Source organism: Nerophis ophidion, linkage group LG13 (genome assembly GCF_033978795.1).
Source record: "Nerophis ophidion isolate RoL-2023_Sa linkage group LG13, RoL_Noph_v1.0, whole genome shotgun sequence".
Classification (NCBI taxonomy): Eukaryota; Metazoa; Chordata; class Actinopteri; order Syngnathiformes; family Syngnathidae; genus Nerophis; species Nerophis ophidion.
Genome location: NC_084623.1, coordinates 45221373 through 45238503, shown reverse-complemented (window position 1 = coordinate 45238503; position 17131 = coordinate 45221373). Strand labels below are relative to the sequence as shown.

Below are 17131 nucleotides of genomic sequence, written 5' to 3'. Positions count from 1 at the left end.
GGGCCGTACGACAACTGAGACGGTTTACGAAAAACGGCGCAAATTGAAAATGTTCTGTTTAAAACTGACTTTTACATAAAGTGGGGAGGAAGAAAGCCCAGTAAAACCAGTTGAAGAAAGGGTCATGAACATACCTGCCAACCCTTCTGATTTTCCCGGGAAAAAAGACTCCCGAATTTCAGTGCCGCTACCAAAAATCTCCCGGGGCAACCATTCTTCCAAATTTCTCCCGATTTCCGCCTGGACAACAATATCAGGGGCGTGCCTTAAAGGCACTGCTTTTAGCGTCCTCTCCCACCTGAAAAAGGAGACTATTATATATGTTTCCGTTATCCATAGGTTTATCTATAACCCATAAAGTAGGCAGGCACGGAACTATTTCCCAGCTTGTGTTTATTCCAGCCGGCACATTAATACACTGACACACAACATCCGGATTCCCATCATGCATTGCTTCAAAACTACGGCAAGTAGTAATGTCCAAAAACATAAAAGAGACGAAGCAGAAGAACGAAGAAGAGACATGGCGACGACGAGTAAGAAGAAGAAGTACGCTTGCAAGTTCCAAAATGATTGGAAAAAAATAATTTCAGTTCATCCAGGACAGCTCGAAGGAGAAGGGGTATGCTGCCTGCACATTTCGTAGATCAGACTTCTCCATTGAACACGGTGGCCGAACGGATATACTCATTCATGAAGCCATTTCAACATTTGAAGACGCATGGCTAGAAATGACCAAAAAAAAACACGCACGCGAACACAAGCTTACCCTGTTGCTGCCTGTACCTTGGCCTGGATATGTGTTGAACTCCACAGTCTCCACTTTGCTGCACCACTCCATTTTCTTGTTGCAGTCTACTCGGATGACCTTCGTTCCCAAACGCACGCGCACGCACACGCACACGCACACGCACACGCACACGCACACGCACACGCACACGCACACGCACACGCACACGCACACACACACACACACACACACACACACACACACACACACACACACACACACACACACACACACACACACACACACACACACACACACACAGAAAGTGCATTCAAATCATACACAGTGGTGTTCCAACTACGATTCAAACCTCGATCCAAAGACTGTGAGATTGATGTTCTCACCCCCTGGCCACCATGTTGCTCAAATAATTAAAGTGCTTTCAATCCCAGCATATTTTGTGTGACTTTGGTGTAATTTATAGTAATATTCCTGGGTGGCATCCTCTTGGCATGTGTGTGCTAGAAGCTTTACTACACGAGGCAAGGAGTTGATGACAAATACACATGCCATCAGATGTATGCGGTTAACGAAATGGTATAAATATCTGACATGTGTTGTAATGTATTAAGGGATACTTGAAAAAAGGCCTAACTGGAAAATACTTGCTTTTAGTGCCTAAGTTTTTTTTTTGTTTAGTAGTGGAGAAATGTAATTAAAAAGTTCCTGAAATTTATGATCAACAACCGTTTTAGTACTTTATGAATTACTTTCATACTACTACCTTCATTTTTGAAACTTAATCTAGCATTGAACAGATTACATCCATGCAGTTTGATGTACCACGTTTCTGAAGATGAGTGACATCTATCTCCAAGTTTCATTTTCAATTAACTTGGTCCATGCCCGAAGAAGGGAAATGAAACTGAATAACTCTCGTACAGTGACGACTACTTCTGGGACCTACCACCCTCAATCATCAGGAGATCTCCTGATGATTGAGGGAACCCCTCATGAAACAGTTCTGTAGAGATGAAGTAGTCTTGTGATTTTCCCCACACCTACATATATATATATTTTTTTTAGGGGTGTAACGGTTCAGTACGTACTTCAATTCAGAGGACACGGTTCCGTTCATTTTCGGTACAGTAAGAAAACAAAATATACATTTATTTACCAAATTTGCAAAATCTTTCACCAAAAATATTTTTCTTAGTGGAATATTTGATCTGAAGTAATCAGAACCTTGGATAGGTCAATAATTCATTTGGACACCCAAAGATCTGCAGCCCTAATATATATATATTATATATATATATATTAGGGCTGCAAATCTTTGGGTGTCCCACAATTCGATTCAATATTGATTATTGGGGTCACAATTCGATAATATATCGATTTTTTTCGATTCAACCCGATTCTCGATTCAAAAATGATATTTTTCCGATTCAAAAGGATTCTGTATTCATTCAATACATAGGATTTCAGAAGGATCTACCCCAGTTTGCTGACATGCTAGCAGAGTAGTAGATTTTTGGTAAAACACTTTTATAATTGTAAAGGACAATGTTTTATCAAGTGATTGCAATCATGTAAATTTGTTTTAACTAATAAAACGAACCAAAAATATGACTTATTTTATCTTTGTGAAAACATTGGACACAGTGTGTTGTCAAGCTTATGAGATGCGATGCAAGTGTAAGCCACTGTGACACTATTGTTCTTTTTTTATTTTTATAAATGTCTAATGATAATGTCAATGAGGGATTTTTAATCACTGCTATGCTGAAATTATAACTAATATTGATACTGTTGTTGATAATATTCATTTTTGTTTGTTCTGTGTCGTGTTTGTGTCTCCTCTCAATTGCTCTGTTTATTGCAGGTCTGATTGTTTCTGGGTCAGGTTTGGGTTTGGAATTGGATTGCATTGTTATGGTATTGCTGTGTAGTGGTTTGTTGGATTGATAACAATTTTTTTTTTTTTTTTTTTAATCGATTTAAAAAAAAAAAAGAGAATTGATTCGGAATCGCACAACGTATTCGATTCGATTCGTATTCGAATCTATTTTTTCCCACACCCCTAATATATATATATATATATATATATATATATATATATGTATATATATATATATATATATATATATATATAAAATGTTATTTTATTTTATTCTTGTGACCTAACACGGGCCAGATCCTCAGGGACCTCTTTTCTACCGCTTATCCTGTGGGCTGGACAGACCCTGAACTGGTCGCAAACCAATCACAGAAAAACATTTTTTTTTTCTTTTTTGAGTATTTTGCAAGAATATTTCATATTGTAAGGATTGAGAATATGTTATAAGGACTCCCCGTCTCAAGTGTTGATCTAATACCCCAAGTAGGAAACATTTTGGAAATATTGTATGCTTCAACTTTTTGCATTAGATGCAAATTGCATTAAATCGGTACCGTATCACTTCAGAAACACGCTTGAAATTGGAACGTTAGGAATGTTTTGCAAATAGAGGAGTTTAATTTTCCACGCATAATAGGACCGAGAGTGCACAAATAGCCTTTCACAAAACTGATGGAGCTAAATGAACCTGGAAGCAATTTTCACATTGGGTGTTGAAATAAAGGCTGTTTATGCAACTGACAACAGCTATTAATTAAATTATTGTCTTTCAGATGTGAATGAATGCGACGTGGACAAGGGAGGCTGTGAAGGATACTGTTGCAATACTATTGGCAGCTACTACTGCAAGTGTCCTGAGGGCAGTAAGTTGGGCCCAGATGGCAAAGCATGTCAAGGTAAGACAAACACCCGAATACTGCCAGTGTGTACAAACTCACTTTTTACGAGTGTCTGCACAGCTTGGGTTTCCTGAGCTGTTTGTTACTAATTAGTTGTCCTAATGAATAAAGACGGGGTGTTCTCATGATGTTAGCAATGTTCTTACTTTAGACATCCCATAATAATTATAACTCTCGTAGATATTGATATCAAGCCTTTTTGCTTCTTTTCTTTTAAATCTTTACGCTATCTTATACATTACTGGCCACAACATTCTTCCCTACTGAACACTTTAGTGTACAGTATGGAGGGGATTCATTGGTCCCCAGCATGAAAGAAGGGGAGAAGGTGGAAGTAAATACAACAAATTATCCATCAATCTATCGATTAATCAAAGTTTACTTATGTAGGCCTTAATCACAAATGTCTCAAAGGGCTGCAAAGGCCTTTCTGATCTCACATAAGGGCAAGAAAAAAAATCAGCCAAATGAGAACAAGATGATAGATTTGGAGACCTTTACCTAACCGCGCTTCGGGAGACAATGATTGCCACCTCTGTAGAATGCATGTCCACCTCTGGCATGGTCACTACAGAAAAACCTTATGTGAGTTAGTTGGTTCTAGCTTAACTGACTCCTCAGTTAAGCTAGAACTTAACAGTAAACAGTTGCCTGTGTCCGACTTTGCTCTAGTGTAATTAGTCAAGCGTAACTCAAATGGTAATCTATATTTCTAGAAAGAATGATGGCGCTTTCCCGGTTAGGGTGAAGGCCGTCCTTCCTCAGCAAACCCGGTTTGCCCCGGAAAGAGGGCCTACTGTATTATCAATAAACGTTAGTCCTTGTTCTCTACAAAAACTAGCCAGCCACTAGCCAGACTAATCTGCTATACCGCTTATCATTGCCTCTCGCAGGCAGGTGGCAAGAGACAAGTATTCAATGCCAAGACATCTTTATAGTGAGATTACAAGTCCTAGCTATGTTCCTCTTTGTAATCTCTGACTGTCTCATCCTAGGGTCATTGGAGCCGACGTGTGCAACTATGTTTGCGTAGCTAGCGGTGCGATTAGCCTGTCGTACGTGTTAACGAGGCCTGTTGCGAGTCAGTTCCCTAAGACTTGCTTCAAATGTCAGGTCCTCTGGTCCCGAGAATACACTTAATTACGGCTGGTTTACTAAGCTGTATGTTCTGGGTGAAGGTGTGGTGCCCGGTAGACTGGGGTGTAGGACTAACTAAAGGGTCTCAACAGGTTGACCGTGGCTTGTAGGTTGCTTAGGGCTGCTACAAACTGAGTTTGTCAGCTTGCAACAGCAAACGCTAGCCAACGTGTCCGCGGTGTCAAAAGTTACGAAAATACTCTGCTCTAACTGGCGGACACAGCTCTCTGGTGAACGAAAAACAGGGAGCAAAACGCACTTTGTTTCTTTCACCGAGCCAAGTTCTTGTTGTCTTTGGAGCAATAGGCGAAGAGGGAGCAGATGCCTTCGGAGCACAGTGGTTTTGGACCGGGACTAGCTTCACTGGCTCACTAGTTAGCTAGTTAGCTTTAGAGCCGCGAACAGCAAACTAGTTTCGGACCGGGACTAGCTTAGCTTCGCTAGCTTAGCAGCTAGCTAGCTGGAAGAAAGGCGGGGAAACAAAAGCTGTGTCCCAATTCAGGGTCTGCATCCTTCTGAGGACCCGGCCTACGCAACCTCAGAAGGCTGGACCTCCGAAGGATGCGTCAAAGAGGAGAAGTTGAACCTCCGGGTTGAACAAAGGCGCGCAAAGCATCTTGGGATATGGGAGGTCACGAAGGATAGTCGCGGTGAATCCTCCGAATACAGGGAAAGGGAGGGCGCATTCGTCGGCTGCATTTTGAGGAGCCTTCGTTGTGACGTAAGCGGCCTTCTAATTCGCCCTTCGAAGGATGCAGACCCTGAGTTTGGACACAGCATAGAGAGCGGGTGCTTTGTAAGTTTGATAAGACGACTACTTATATGGGAGAAGGAATAAAGAAAGCTGCAAAACAATTAGAATGACACAAATACAAAGATAGCACTTCGCTTTGGTGCGCCAGCAGACTTTTCCAGACTCCTGCCCCAAGTGGAGGAGTTCAGTACCTCGGAGTCTTGTTCACGAGTGAGGCAAGAGTGGATCGTGAGATCGACAGGTGGATCGCTGCACGTCTTCAGTAATGCGGACGCTGTATCGATCCGTTGTGGTGATGAAAGAGTTGAGCCGGAAGGCAAAGCTCTCAATTTACCGGTCGATCTACGTTCCCATCCTCACCGATGGTCATGAGCCCTGGGTTATCACCGAAAGTTCAAGATCACGGGTACAAGCGGCCGTAATTAGTTTCCTCCGCCGGGTGGCGGGGCTCTCCATTAGAGATTAGGTGAGAAGCCGCTGCTCCTCCACATCGAGAGGAGCCAGATGAGGTGGTTCGGGCATCTGGTCAGGATGCCACCCGAACGCCTCCCTAAGGAGGTGTTTCAGGCACGTTTGACCGATAGGAGGCCACAGGGAAGACCCAGGACACGTTGGGAAGACTATGTCTCCCGGCTGGCCTGAGAACGCCTCGGGATCCCCCGGGAAGAGCTGGACGAAGTGGCTGGGGAGAGGGAAGTCTGAAAGATGGATGGATGGATGGATGGCAAAACAATTAGAATCACACAAATAGAAAGATAGCACTTCGCTTTGGTGCGGCAGCGAGCGACAGCAGACTTATCCAGACGTTACGTCACCTGATTAATCAAGAATGTGGAACGGGTGTGTTGACAGGACAAGAAACACAAGGACAAGGTGCTGCAAAACACAGAGACGAAAACATGAATTGTTATCAAAACAAGAGCACCAGGACAGGAAATGATATCAAACAGAAAAAAAAACAACTATTATGCTGCACTCGTATTTAACCAAATGGTTGTAGCACATGACAAAGTATGGTCATATTGTAAATACACAATGCACTGACTCTGACCTTACACACATGGCCAGTAAATGTCAAGTCTTTGTTTGTGTGCAATAAAAATGTGCATTGTTGACACTGGCTGCAGGCCTTCTCTGCACAAACATGGCTGCTTTATGGTATATTACTGCCAACAGTCTGTCAGAAGGCATTGCTGCACTTTATTATCTGTGGAAACAGCCTTATTTTCGGATTACATATCTGCATACAGACGTCTTTTGTTCATAATTCCACAGAACCTTCAGACTTGTTAGGCTGTCCAATAATAAAGTTTTTAAGAATGGATAATTTGGTAACTTACCAACATTCTTTTATACTACACAGATGGGCCATAGTCATTTTAGTTTCTGCATGTTTGGTTGAGTTATCAGAATCGTTCATACAGTGGAGCCTCGATTTACAAACTTAATTGGGTCTTCATTAGGGTTTGCAAATAGAAAAGTTAGCATCCATCCGTAAATCCATCTTCTTCCGCTTATCCGAGGTCGGGTTGCGGGGGCAACAGCCTGGAGAACACAACCCCAGAAAAAAGATTCCTTGTAATTCTGGGAAATGCAGAAACTTGTTAGTTTGCATGTCAAGGATGTCTGGATTGTGTTGAAGCTGGTTAAAAAATGTGTAAAATATGGATGTTTGAAAAATGGTGCATTCAATTGAAATAGGGAAAAAAACGGAATTCCTGAAAATGTGGGAATTGTGGCAGGGTAAATGATAGCCCGCGTGTAATAATGGTGCTCGACGGCTCTGTGGCGCAATGGACAACACATTGGACTCCTAGACAGAAGACTTAAAAAAAAAAATGATATTCAAAGGTTGTGGGTTCGAGTCCCCCCAGAGTCGGTGTTTTTACCATTAATTGATTAACGTGGACCGAGACTTAAACAACTTGAAAAACTCTTATTCTGGTGTTACCATTTGGAGTAGAATAGAATGGACTTTATTGTCATTATATTTGCATATAACAAGCTTAAATACTCCAACTTAAGGTGCGATAGTGGGAATAAATATGGGGTAAAAATAAATAACACTAGAGCAGTGTTTCTTAACCCGGGTTCGATCGAACCCTTAGGGGTTCGGTGAGTCAGCCTCAGGGATTCGGTTGAGCCTCCACTCAAGCCACACCCGACTCATCGTGTACTTAAAAACTTTTCCCTATTGGCATATTAGGGATACGGCAACAGCAGAACCCAAACTGATTTGCAGGTGTGTATTTTGTTACGAGTTCATGCACTGTGTTGGTTTTGTTCTTTGAAAAAGGTGATCTTCATGCACGGTTGTGCACCAGTAAAAGATCTTGAATTTTAAAAACATTTTATTTTTCACTAAAGAATGCGCATATGAACGTGGTTGGGTTCAGTACCTCCAACAAGGTGAAGAACCACTGCACTAGAGGAAATAAAGGAAAAACTATTTAAATAAACAGACTACTATCCAATAAAATAAAAAAAGCAATCCTGTACAATATACAGAACACTATAGAAATACAAAATACTGTACAATATACAGAACAAGACAAGATTAATAAATAACAATCCGTGTCGGGCGTATTGCACTTGAAGGGTAGTATTGCACAGTAGGGTATTAGGGTAGGATATAGTATGGGGGTGAAGTATTATTATAAGTTAGAGTTCAACATGGTGACAGCTGTGGGAAAGAAGCTGTCTCTGAGCCTGTTTGTTCTGGCTCTGATGCACCTGTAGTGCCTGCCCGATGGTAGCAGGTCGAACAGGTGGAAGCGAGGGTGTGGCTGTCCTTGCTTTTCGCTTTGTTGAGGCAACGGGAGTTGTGTAGGGAGGGTAGGGGGCAGTCGATGATTTTTTGTGCAGACTTTATGACCCTCTGAATTGCCTGTTTGTCGGCTTCAGTGCAGCTGGCGTACCACACTGTTATGTGGTACGTCTAGTGGTCAATTGTATGGAATATGTACTGTACTGTGCAATCTACTATTAAAAGTCTCAATCAATCAATCAATCAACATATTAAAAGTGGAATAGTTTGAAAAATATGTGCGAGGAGTAGTATTTGCAGCATTCACACAATGAATGGAAGGACTGTTAAGAGAGATATTTACATTATTTTAAGTAACTTCTTTACTATGGCTGACCTGCTGGAGATGAACTGACTCCTGAGTCGAGGCAGTAAAGTGGTGAGTGAACAACACGGTCAGCAGATGATCTCTAAACCTGTCAACTGAACACTTGGCTCTCTCAGTCTGGCAGCCATAAATATGCTGATTTACTAAGGCCCATTTGTTCCTCAGCGTTCCAGGTGTGAACGAGCACTGCGGAACTTTGACCTTTCAGACAGGATAATGTCACATTGTTAGAATTTATAGCCGTACGGCCAAACACTGGAGAACACTAACGGAAGCAATCCCAGCTGCCGTGAAGCCGTCCGTTTATTGTTCTTTGTGTAAAATACATGTGAGGTCGTGTTTATGGGGAAGAAAATTGGGTGCTGAGTTACAGTGACCAACAGAAGGGGAAAACATATTTTACTTAGCGGTAGATTATTGGGAATTTAGTTATTCTGTGTAACCGATGAGGAGCTGTCATTTGATTACTCCAATGTGGCTTTTTGCACCAAGTTCCACCTCAGAAAACACATTGCTTTCCAAGTACCAACACAATGACCATAGAATAGAGTAGCACAATAGGCCCAAGTATTCATTAATTTAACTTTGTTATACACACACACACATATATATATATATATATATATATTCCGAGCGCGATTATGTCACGTTATTGACATAATCAATAGAAAATGCATTTTTAGACAATATGATTTGCCTGAGCAGCTAGGAGACACCAAGAGTAACAAGGGGTAGGAAATTGATTAGAAAGGACAGATTTAAAAAAATTATAATCCGGGCCGGATTTTGGACGCTGGTGGGCCGGATCCGGCCTGTGGGCTGTAGTTTGGGGACCCCTGAGTTAGAGGATAATATAAAAACTCTTGGTGTGTCAGCATTCTCACAGTCACACCACACCTAAGAGAAGGACGGATCGATCCATAATTGGTGGTGTCGATACCAAAGCCAAAGGTAGTATCATTGTATGATAGATAGAACAATAATTAGATCGACATTTTTATTTTATCAAAATTATTTTTGTTGTTTTTGTAAATGTTTACAAACTCGGGGACAAATTACCTGGACACAAAAGGCCTTTGAGGGCAAATAGTAGTTTTTGTTTTGGTTTAGTTGTGTGCTATTGACTTTGTTCTGCTCAAACAGTTTTATGTGATAAAAAAAACGATTAAGGAAGTAGTTCAAATAGTGTGCTGATATGGATAAACTTGCCATAAATAAATGGAAACATTTACAGTTAATACATATGCTTGGTCGTGGCATCAGCTGTATTGATCCCTACAATTTAATCTTCCTTTCAGCTTCTCACTGAAATATCTACTTATCATTTCTGAGCGATAACAATTGTTTTCCAGTCACAATGTCTTTGTCGTGAAGTCCAAAGCACAGCTACTCTCCCAGTCAATTTTTTTTAAATGTTTGATTAATGTTTTCTTTACTATCATCTGTGTTCAGACGTAAACGAGTGTGCAGATTTGAACGGAGGATGCCAGCAGATGTGTGTCAACACACCAGGTTCTTATCACTGTGAGTGCGGCGAAGGATTCCGCATGCATACTGATGCTCGAACATGCATTGGTGAGCAGTAAGAATGTTAACCTTTCAGTTCAAAAATGTTTTTCACACATTTTGGGGTTATTACTAAATAAGGCTATGTATTAGGGGTGTGGGGAAAATTGATTCTAATACGAATCGAATAAGTTGTGCGATTCAGAATCGATTCTCATTTTTAAAAAAATCTATTTTTTTTTTTAATCAATCCAACAAACCACTACACAGCAATACCATAACAATGCAATCCAATTCCAAAACCGAACCTGACCCAGCAACACTCAGAACTGCGATAAACAGAGCAATTGAGAAGACAAACACGACACAGAACAAAACAAAAGTAGTGAAACACAAATGAATATTATCAACAACAGTATCAATATTAGTTATAATTTCAGCACAGCAGTGATTTAAAATCCCTCATTGATATTATCATTAGACATTTATAAAAATAAAAAAAAAGAACAATAGTGTCACAGTGGCTTACACTTGCATCGCATCTTCAGTTCAGTTCAGTTTCAGTTTATTTTCAGTCTAACAAAAACATATTCAAACATAGATCACGATTCATCTCATAAGCTTGACAACACACTGTGTCCAATGTTTTCACTAAGATAAAATAAGTCATATTTTTGGTTCGTTTAATAGTTAAAACAAATTTACATTATTGCAATCAGTTGATAAAACATTGTCCTTTACAATTATAAAGGCTTTAAAAAAAAAATCTACTACTCTGCTTGCATGTCAACAGACTAGGGTAGATCCTGCTGAAATCCTATGTATCGAATGAATACAGAATCGTTTTGAATCGGAAAAATATCGTTTTTGAATCGAGAATCGAATCGAATAAATCGAGATATTATCGAATCGTGACCCCAAGAATCGATATTGAATCGAATCGTGGGACATCCAAAGATTCACAGCCCTACTATGTATAGTTTTGATTTCTTCATGATACAGTTTCACCTCAGCTTTCTTAGTCTTTCAGGATACGAGCTGTCTCTCGGCTAGATGTTATGCTTTAACTAGCGAGCAGAAATTTGGTATTTATTCCTTAATTCTGTGACGTCATCATGGAGAACTGGAAAAAAGATTCAAGTAAAAACTTTTGCAGCTCTGATTAATTCCATTCCCAAGAAGTTCATGACAAAGTACAGATATTTGGGATGCCGTCTATTTCTTAGACTTAGACTAACTTTTTATTGTCATTCAAATTTGAACTTTACAGTACAGATAAGAAGGAAATTTTGTTGCTCATGGTAGTGCAGGATAAAAAAGCAATAAGGTGCAGATATAAAAAAATAGATTACTGTACAGATAAATATATTGCACTTTTGCATATGCATCCACGTTTATGGATGTATGTTATATTGTCTTTATATTCCAGCTGGTAAATCCAATTTTGGGGGGGGGATTGAGGGGATTATTATGATGCACTAAAGAGTATTACGGCCTGAGGGAAGAAGCTGTTACAGAACCTGGAGGTTTAGTTTAGTTTAGTTTATTAAGGATCCCCATTAGTCTACACCGCAGTGGACACTATTCTTCCTGGGGTCCAGGCAAAAAACATCACACAATCACAAAACAAAAGATTAAAATGCAGTACAACATGATCAAATAATAAAATGTCATAATACAAAAATAGCAACAACAAAGGACCAAAAAAATAATAACTTATATTACATAATAATGTTCATACCAAAGATAAAAATAGCAATATAAAAATGTTTATATATCTTTGCAAAAATAAAACAAAGAACCAATGGCCTAAAATATACACATTAGTGTCAGGCTTGCCACTGACAGTTTGTTTGTGTTTTAGTTTTTCCTCTGTGTGTTTAGTATTTCCTGTCCTTAGTTCCTGTCAGCACTCTTATTTTGGTTCAGCTTCCTGTTTTTCACCCTGAGTGCTTTGTTTCCCTTCAGCTGCGGCTGATTGGCACCTGGCCACACCTGGTGTCAATCAGCCCGCTCCTATTTGTACCTGCTGTCGATGTCACTTCTTGTCGCTCTTTTCATGTATTATCGCTCCTGTCGTGTCGTACCTTGTCATGTCTTTGCAGCGTAGTAGTAAGCTATATCCGTTTGATGTTTGTAGCTTACTGTTTTTTGTTCCTTGATTCCAGTTTGTTTTTTAATTTTACAAGTCCGACTTCTGTTTTCCTGCTCGCCACCCGCTAGTTTCCATGCTAGGCCCTTTTTTGTTTTTGCTAGCTTCCATGCTAAGTCTCCTTTTTGTTTTCTAGCTCCCATGCTAGCTCTCTTAGTTTTTTATCCGCCTCGTGCACGCTTTCTGTTTGTACCCTTTTGTTTGTTGGTGTTTTAGTATTTTTATTAAATCATGTTTTCTCACTCCATGCCTGCCTCCATCTCTGCATCTTGGTGTTCGCCAACAACTTAGACAATTAGTGTACAAAAGACAAACAATAAGTGACGGAAAAGTACCATCCATCCATTTTCTACTGCTTATCCCATAATCAATAAAATAGTTAATAGTCAATAAAAACAGTCATGACATTAGGTACAATCTAGAATAATCTCTTTCCGCAATACTTCAGGTACTGCTTCAGAGGCTAGGGAACCTCTTTCGACATTTATGTACGGCGTCTAAACATCGCCAACATTTTTGCACGTAAAATCCACACTCCGCGTTGCCTTTCTGCGCAAGTCAATGAAGATATAGTAGAGACAAGATTAGCTTCCGTGTTCGCATTGTTCACCCTTAACTCGGAAACGGAAATCCCACTTTGTGAATATTTTATCGATAAGAGAAAATAAGACAAATACTGCACTGTAATACATATAAGTGATATCTTCAGAGAAGGGAAGAAGTCGACAACCAGGACAGAACTGCGGTTTTTCAAGGTTTATTTTAAACCTTTGATGAATACGTGACATGTGTATGGTACTCCAAGTGAAAGAGTGTGACTATGTGTAATAATAACGTAAATGTTACCAAGGGTTGTTGTCTGTCGTGGACAGGCCAGGGGTCGTGGGGAGGAGCGAGGCAGTGTGGTCTGGGTCCGAGCAGGGAGGTCGAGGATCGAGGAGGGCAGTAAGGAATCCGGTTGGATGTCGAAGGACAAGGCTCGATCACGGAAGGCATGGGAGTCACTGTGAATACACAAAGGGACATGAACCAGGGATACAGAGAGAGATAGCAAAGCAAAGGCGAGGAAATCACGGGGAAGGGAATGCCAGACGTGATGCTTAGGAAGGTTAGCAACGTTCTGGCAAAGGTTCCTCGGGTCTGCTGGTCTTTATGCCGCTCCCTTTCATCAAGTTCAGGTGTGTTGATTATTGATTGACTACAGGCTTGTTGCTGCGTGAGCGTGCTGCGCTCAGCACGAGCGGGGACGTATCTGAGTGAGCTATCAACGGAAGCGCGTCAGCAGAGGCAGCCGCAGCTCCAACCACCCCGTAAACGCGGGTTCGACTCCGCGTCATGACAATAAGACATATTTTAATAATGAATAAAGTACTAATTTAGGCCAAAATATGTAGAACAGGTTTTGAAAAACTGTATTGTAATATTCTTCTTCTCTCTCTAGTTAAGTCAGTTTGAGGTCTACGTCTGTTATGATCATCAGCGTAAAAATCATCACTTTTATTTTTTCGTCTAAAAGCTCTCTGTGCCACCAAGTCTGCATTTAAGCACCCATAAGGCACATCAGGGATATTTCATATTTGGCACATATTTGAATGGAAAAAACCATTAAAAAGTCCAGGAATTGCCAGTGATACCTGACTTGAATACCGTTTTACTGATGGATGTCTGTGTCTGTTTTGCTTGTAAGCTGTACACTCTTGCTCGGTGCTGAATGGCGGCTGTGAACATAAGTGTTTGGACATGGGGAACAATCACTACAAATGTGAGTGTCGAAAAGACTACAAGCTAAAGACAGATGGGAGACACTGTGAATGTAAGTCATTATTTTGATCCTCCTACCCCTGACGCTTGATACATGACAGAGTGTATTCCTTACCTGCTCTGTCCTGGGTCATTCGATGACAGTGAGGGACGCCTGTGAGGAGAGGAATGGCGGCTGTGCCCAGCTTTGTCTTTCTGTGGACGGCCATGTTCGGTGCAGCTGTCGGCCTGGTTTTACTCTGGTTGAAGATGGCAAGAACTGTGAAGGTGAGGACCGATAATCCACTCATGATGTTACACCTGAAAGTTTCTGAATCGGCGTTTTCATGTGTTGTACAGTACACATCAACCAATCAATCAATGTTTATTTATACAGCCCTAAATCACAAGTGTCTCAAAGGGCTGCACAAACCACAACGACATCCTCAGTAGAGCCCACATAAGGGCAAGGAAAAACTCACACCCAATGGGACGTCGGTGACAGTGACAATGATGAGAGGGCCGCATATGTGGGCAACCCCCACCAGGGGACCGAAATCAATGGATGTCGAGCGGGTCTAACATGATATTGTGAAAGTCCAACATAACGGTGAAAGTCCAGTCCAAAGTGGATCCAATATAGTAGCGAGAGTCCCGTCCATAATGGAGCCAGCAGGAAATCATCCCAAGCGGAGGCGGATCAGCAGCGCAGAGATGTACCCAACCGATACACAGGCGAGCGGTCCATCCTGGGTCCCGACTCTGGGCAGCCAGTACTTCATCCATGGCCACCGGACCTGTCCCCCCCCACAGCCCGCCTCCACAAGGGAGACGGGGTCAGGGGCGAAAAATCAATCAATCAATCAATCAATCAATGTTTACTTATATAGCCCTAAATCACTAGTGTCTCAAAGGGCTGCACAAACCACAACACAAACCACTACGACATCCTCGGTAGGCCCACATAAGGGCAAGGAAAACTCACACCCAGTGGGACGTCGGTGACAATGATGACTATGAGAACCTTGGAGAGGAGGAAAGCAATGGATGTCGAGCGGGTCTAACATGATACTGTGAAAGTTCAATCCATAATGGATCCAACACAGTCGCAAGAGTCCAGGCCAAAGCGGATCCAACACAGCAGCGAGAGTCCCGTTCACAGCGGAGCCAGCAGAAAAACAGCCACGACAACTCTTGCTGACCTACTGCCCTCGGTAATGGCACCATTCCCAAAGTATGTGGGCTCTATTGATAACCTCACTAACAACTTAAACGACGCCCTGCGCGAAACCATTGATAACATAGGATCGCTAAAGTTAAAAAAGGCTCCAAAAAAGCGTACCCCGTGGTTTACAGAAGAAACTAGAGCTCAGAAATTATTATGTAGAAAGCTGGAACGCAAATGGCGCACGACTAAACTTGAGGTGCACCATCAAGCATGGAGTGATAGTTTAATAACTTATAAACACATGCCTACCTTAGCTAAAGCTAAATATTACTCAAATCTCATCCACCGTAATAAAAACGATCCTAAATTTTTGTTTAGTACGGTAGCATCGCTAACCCAACAAGGGACTCCTTCCAGTAGCTCCACCCACTCAGCTGATGACTTTATGCAATTCTTTAGTAAGAAAATTGAAGTCATTAGAAAGGAGACTAAAGACAATGTGGCCGTATTAATGTATTAAAGAAAAGAAACGGCAGATCAACTGGTCTAAAAAGGGGGTCTATTTAAAGGCTAGAGTATACAAATGAGTTTTAAGATGAGACTAAATGCTTCTACTGAGGTAGCATCTCGAACTGTTCCTGGGAGGGCATTCCAGAGTACTGGAGCCCGAATGGAAAACGCTCTATAGCCCGCAGACTTTTTTTTACATATGTAACCCTAACCTTAATCTCCAAAATGATCACTTAATGTGGGACAGATTATTACAAAACTGTTTCTTTGGATCACAATAGAACAAAGCCATCCTTGTTTGGGCACGGCCCCTCTTGCAGAGGATAAATACTTTGGATCCTGCTCCGGGTCCTCAGACTAGAGCTGTCCTATCTAAGACTCTGAGCATGAAATAATTAAGCCTGCTCAGTTGAGAGACAAAATGTCTTTTAAGAGAACCCGAACAGTTGCGGTCCATTCTTCTTATTTTTGTGTGTATTGTCCTCAAACATCTATCTATGTGCTGCTTAGCCCACCCCCGTGTACCAGGTCTTATTCTGATAAAGCCGTCCTCAGAAGATAGTATGTACAGGTGGCAGATGATATTTATGTGGTTAGCAGTCATCTAAGCCTCCCCACACTCACATGCTGCACCGTCAGTAAGTTCCCACCTCTACCTGGAAGACCCGAAGAACCTAACCACAGTGCGGACATGGTTGAGGAAGGTCTATAGTAGGTGAGATAGCTGTACACCCTTGAGGGTCACAGATGGACTAGTGCAATGGTGTCCATCTTGCTAACTCCCACCCCCTCTAGCAATGCCTTCGCACAAAGATCGTCTGGGATGGAGGTGAGCAGCTCCTGGGCTGTCATCTTGAAGAAACAGCATGACTTAAGTCTGCTTGGAGGGGACTAGCTCCATTGTCGTGTCATGCAGGATTTGCCAGTGGTGTTGTTTGGCTTTCCTTGCCAGGGCGAGGGTAGCTGCCTTCCGCCACAAACTGGCTGAGGAAATTCATGCAAGGTCGGGCAGATGGAACTCGGGGGGAAGGACCTCAGAAAGCCGGTCACAATCTTAATGGCACTGTTGAGGATGACGTCTTCCTTGTTGGTGTGTGGGCTTCTTCTCCAGACTGGGGAACAAGACAAAGGCTTGTGTGGGGGTATGGAGTACCTTGGCGGGGGCACCCCAGGTCATACCAGCAGGCGACGGATCAGTGAGACACTTGCAGTGGCTATGGCTCTCACATCCTTTGTGGATTTTTTTGAAGGACAGTGTTCTGTCCAGCTGTACACTGAGTTCCCTTTTTGCTTCCGTGAAGTAGAACGCTACCAAACATGGTCTTTCCCATGCTGAGCTGCCACCGCTACCAAGATGCAACCAAGATATCCATATCCTTGTTCAGGCCATCCACGCACCCGTGCCTCCGAGAGGTTGCCTCCATGGATATACATGTTGAACAGCTTCAGTAGCAGAACAGACCCCTAAGGAATTCCGTTTCTCAGCCTTCTGACTCTGCTA

General features: G+C 41.9%; 1 protein-coding gene across 1 annotated transcript in view; it reads left to right on the top strand.

Moving 5' to 3' along the window:
• megf6 (multiple EGF like domains 6) overlaps positions 1-17131 on the top strand; it is a 152895-nt gene that overhangs the window by 30609 nt on the left and 105155 nt on the right. Inside the window, exons 5-8 of the mRNA XM_061919022.1 lie at positions 3404-3526; positions 10007-10129; positions 13900-14025; positions 14118-14240. Of these exons, the coding sequence (XP_061775006.1) occupies positions 3404-3526; positions 10007-10129; positions 13900-14025; positions 14118-14240 (495 nt within the window). The remainder of the gene's footprint in view (positions 1-3403; positions 3527-10006; positions 10130-13899; positions 14026-14117; positions 14241-17131) is intronic.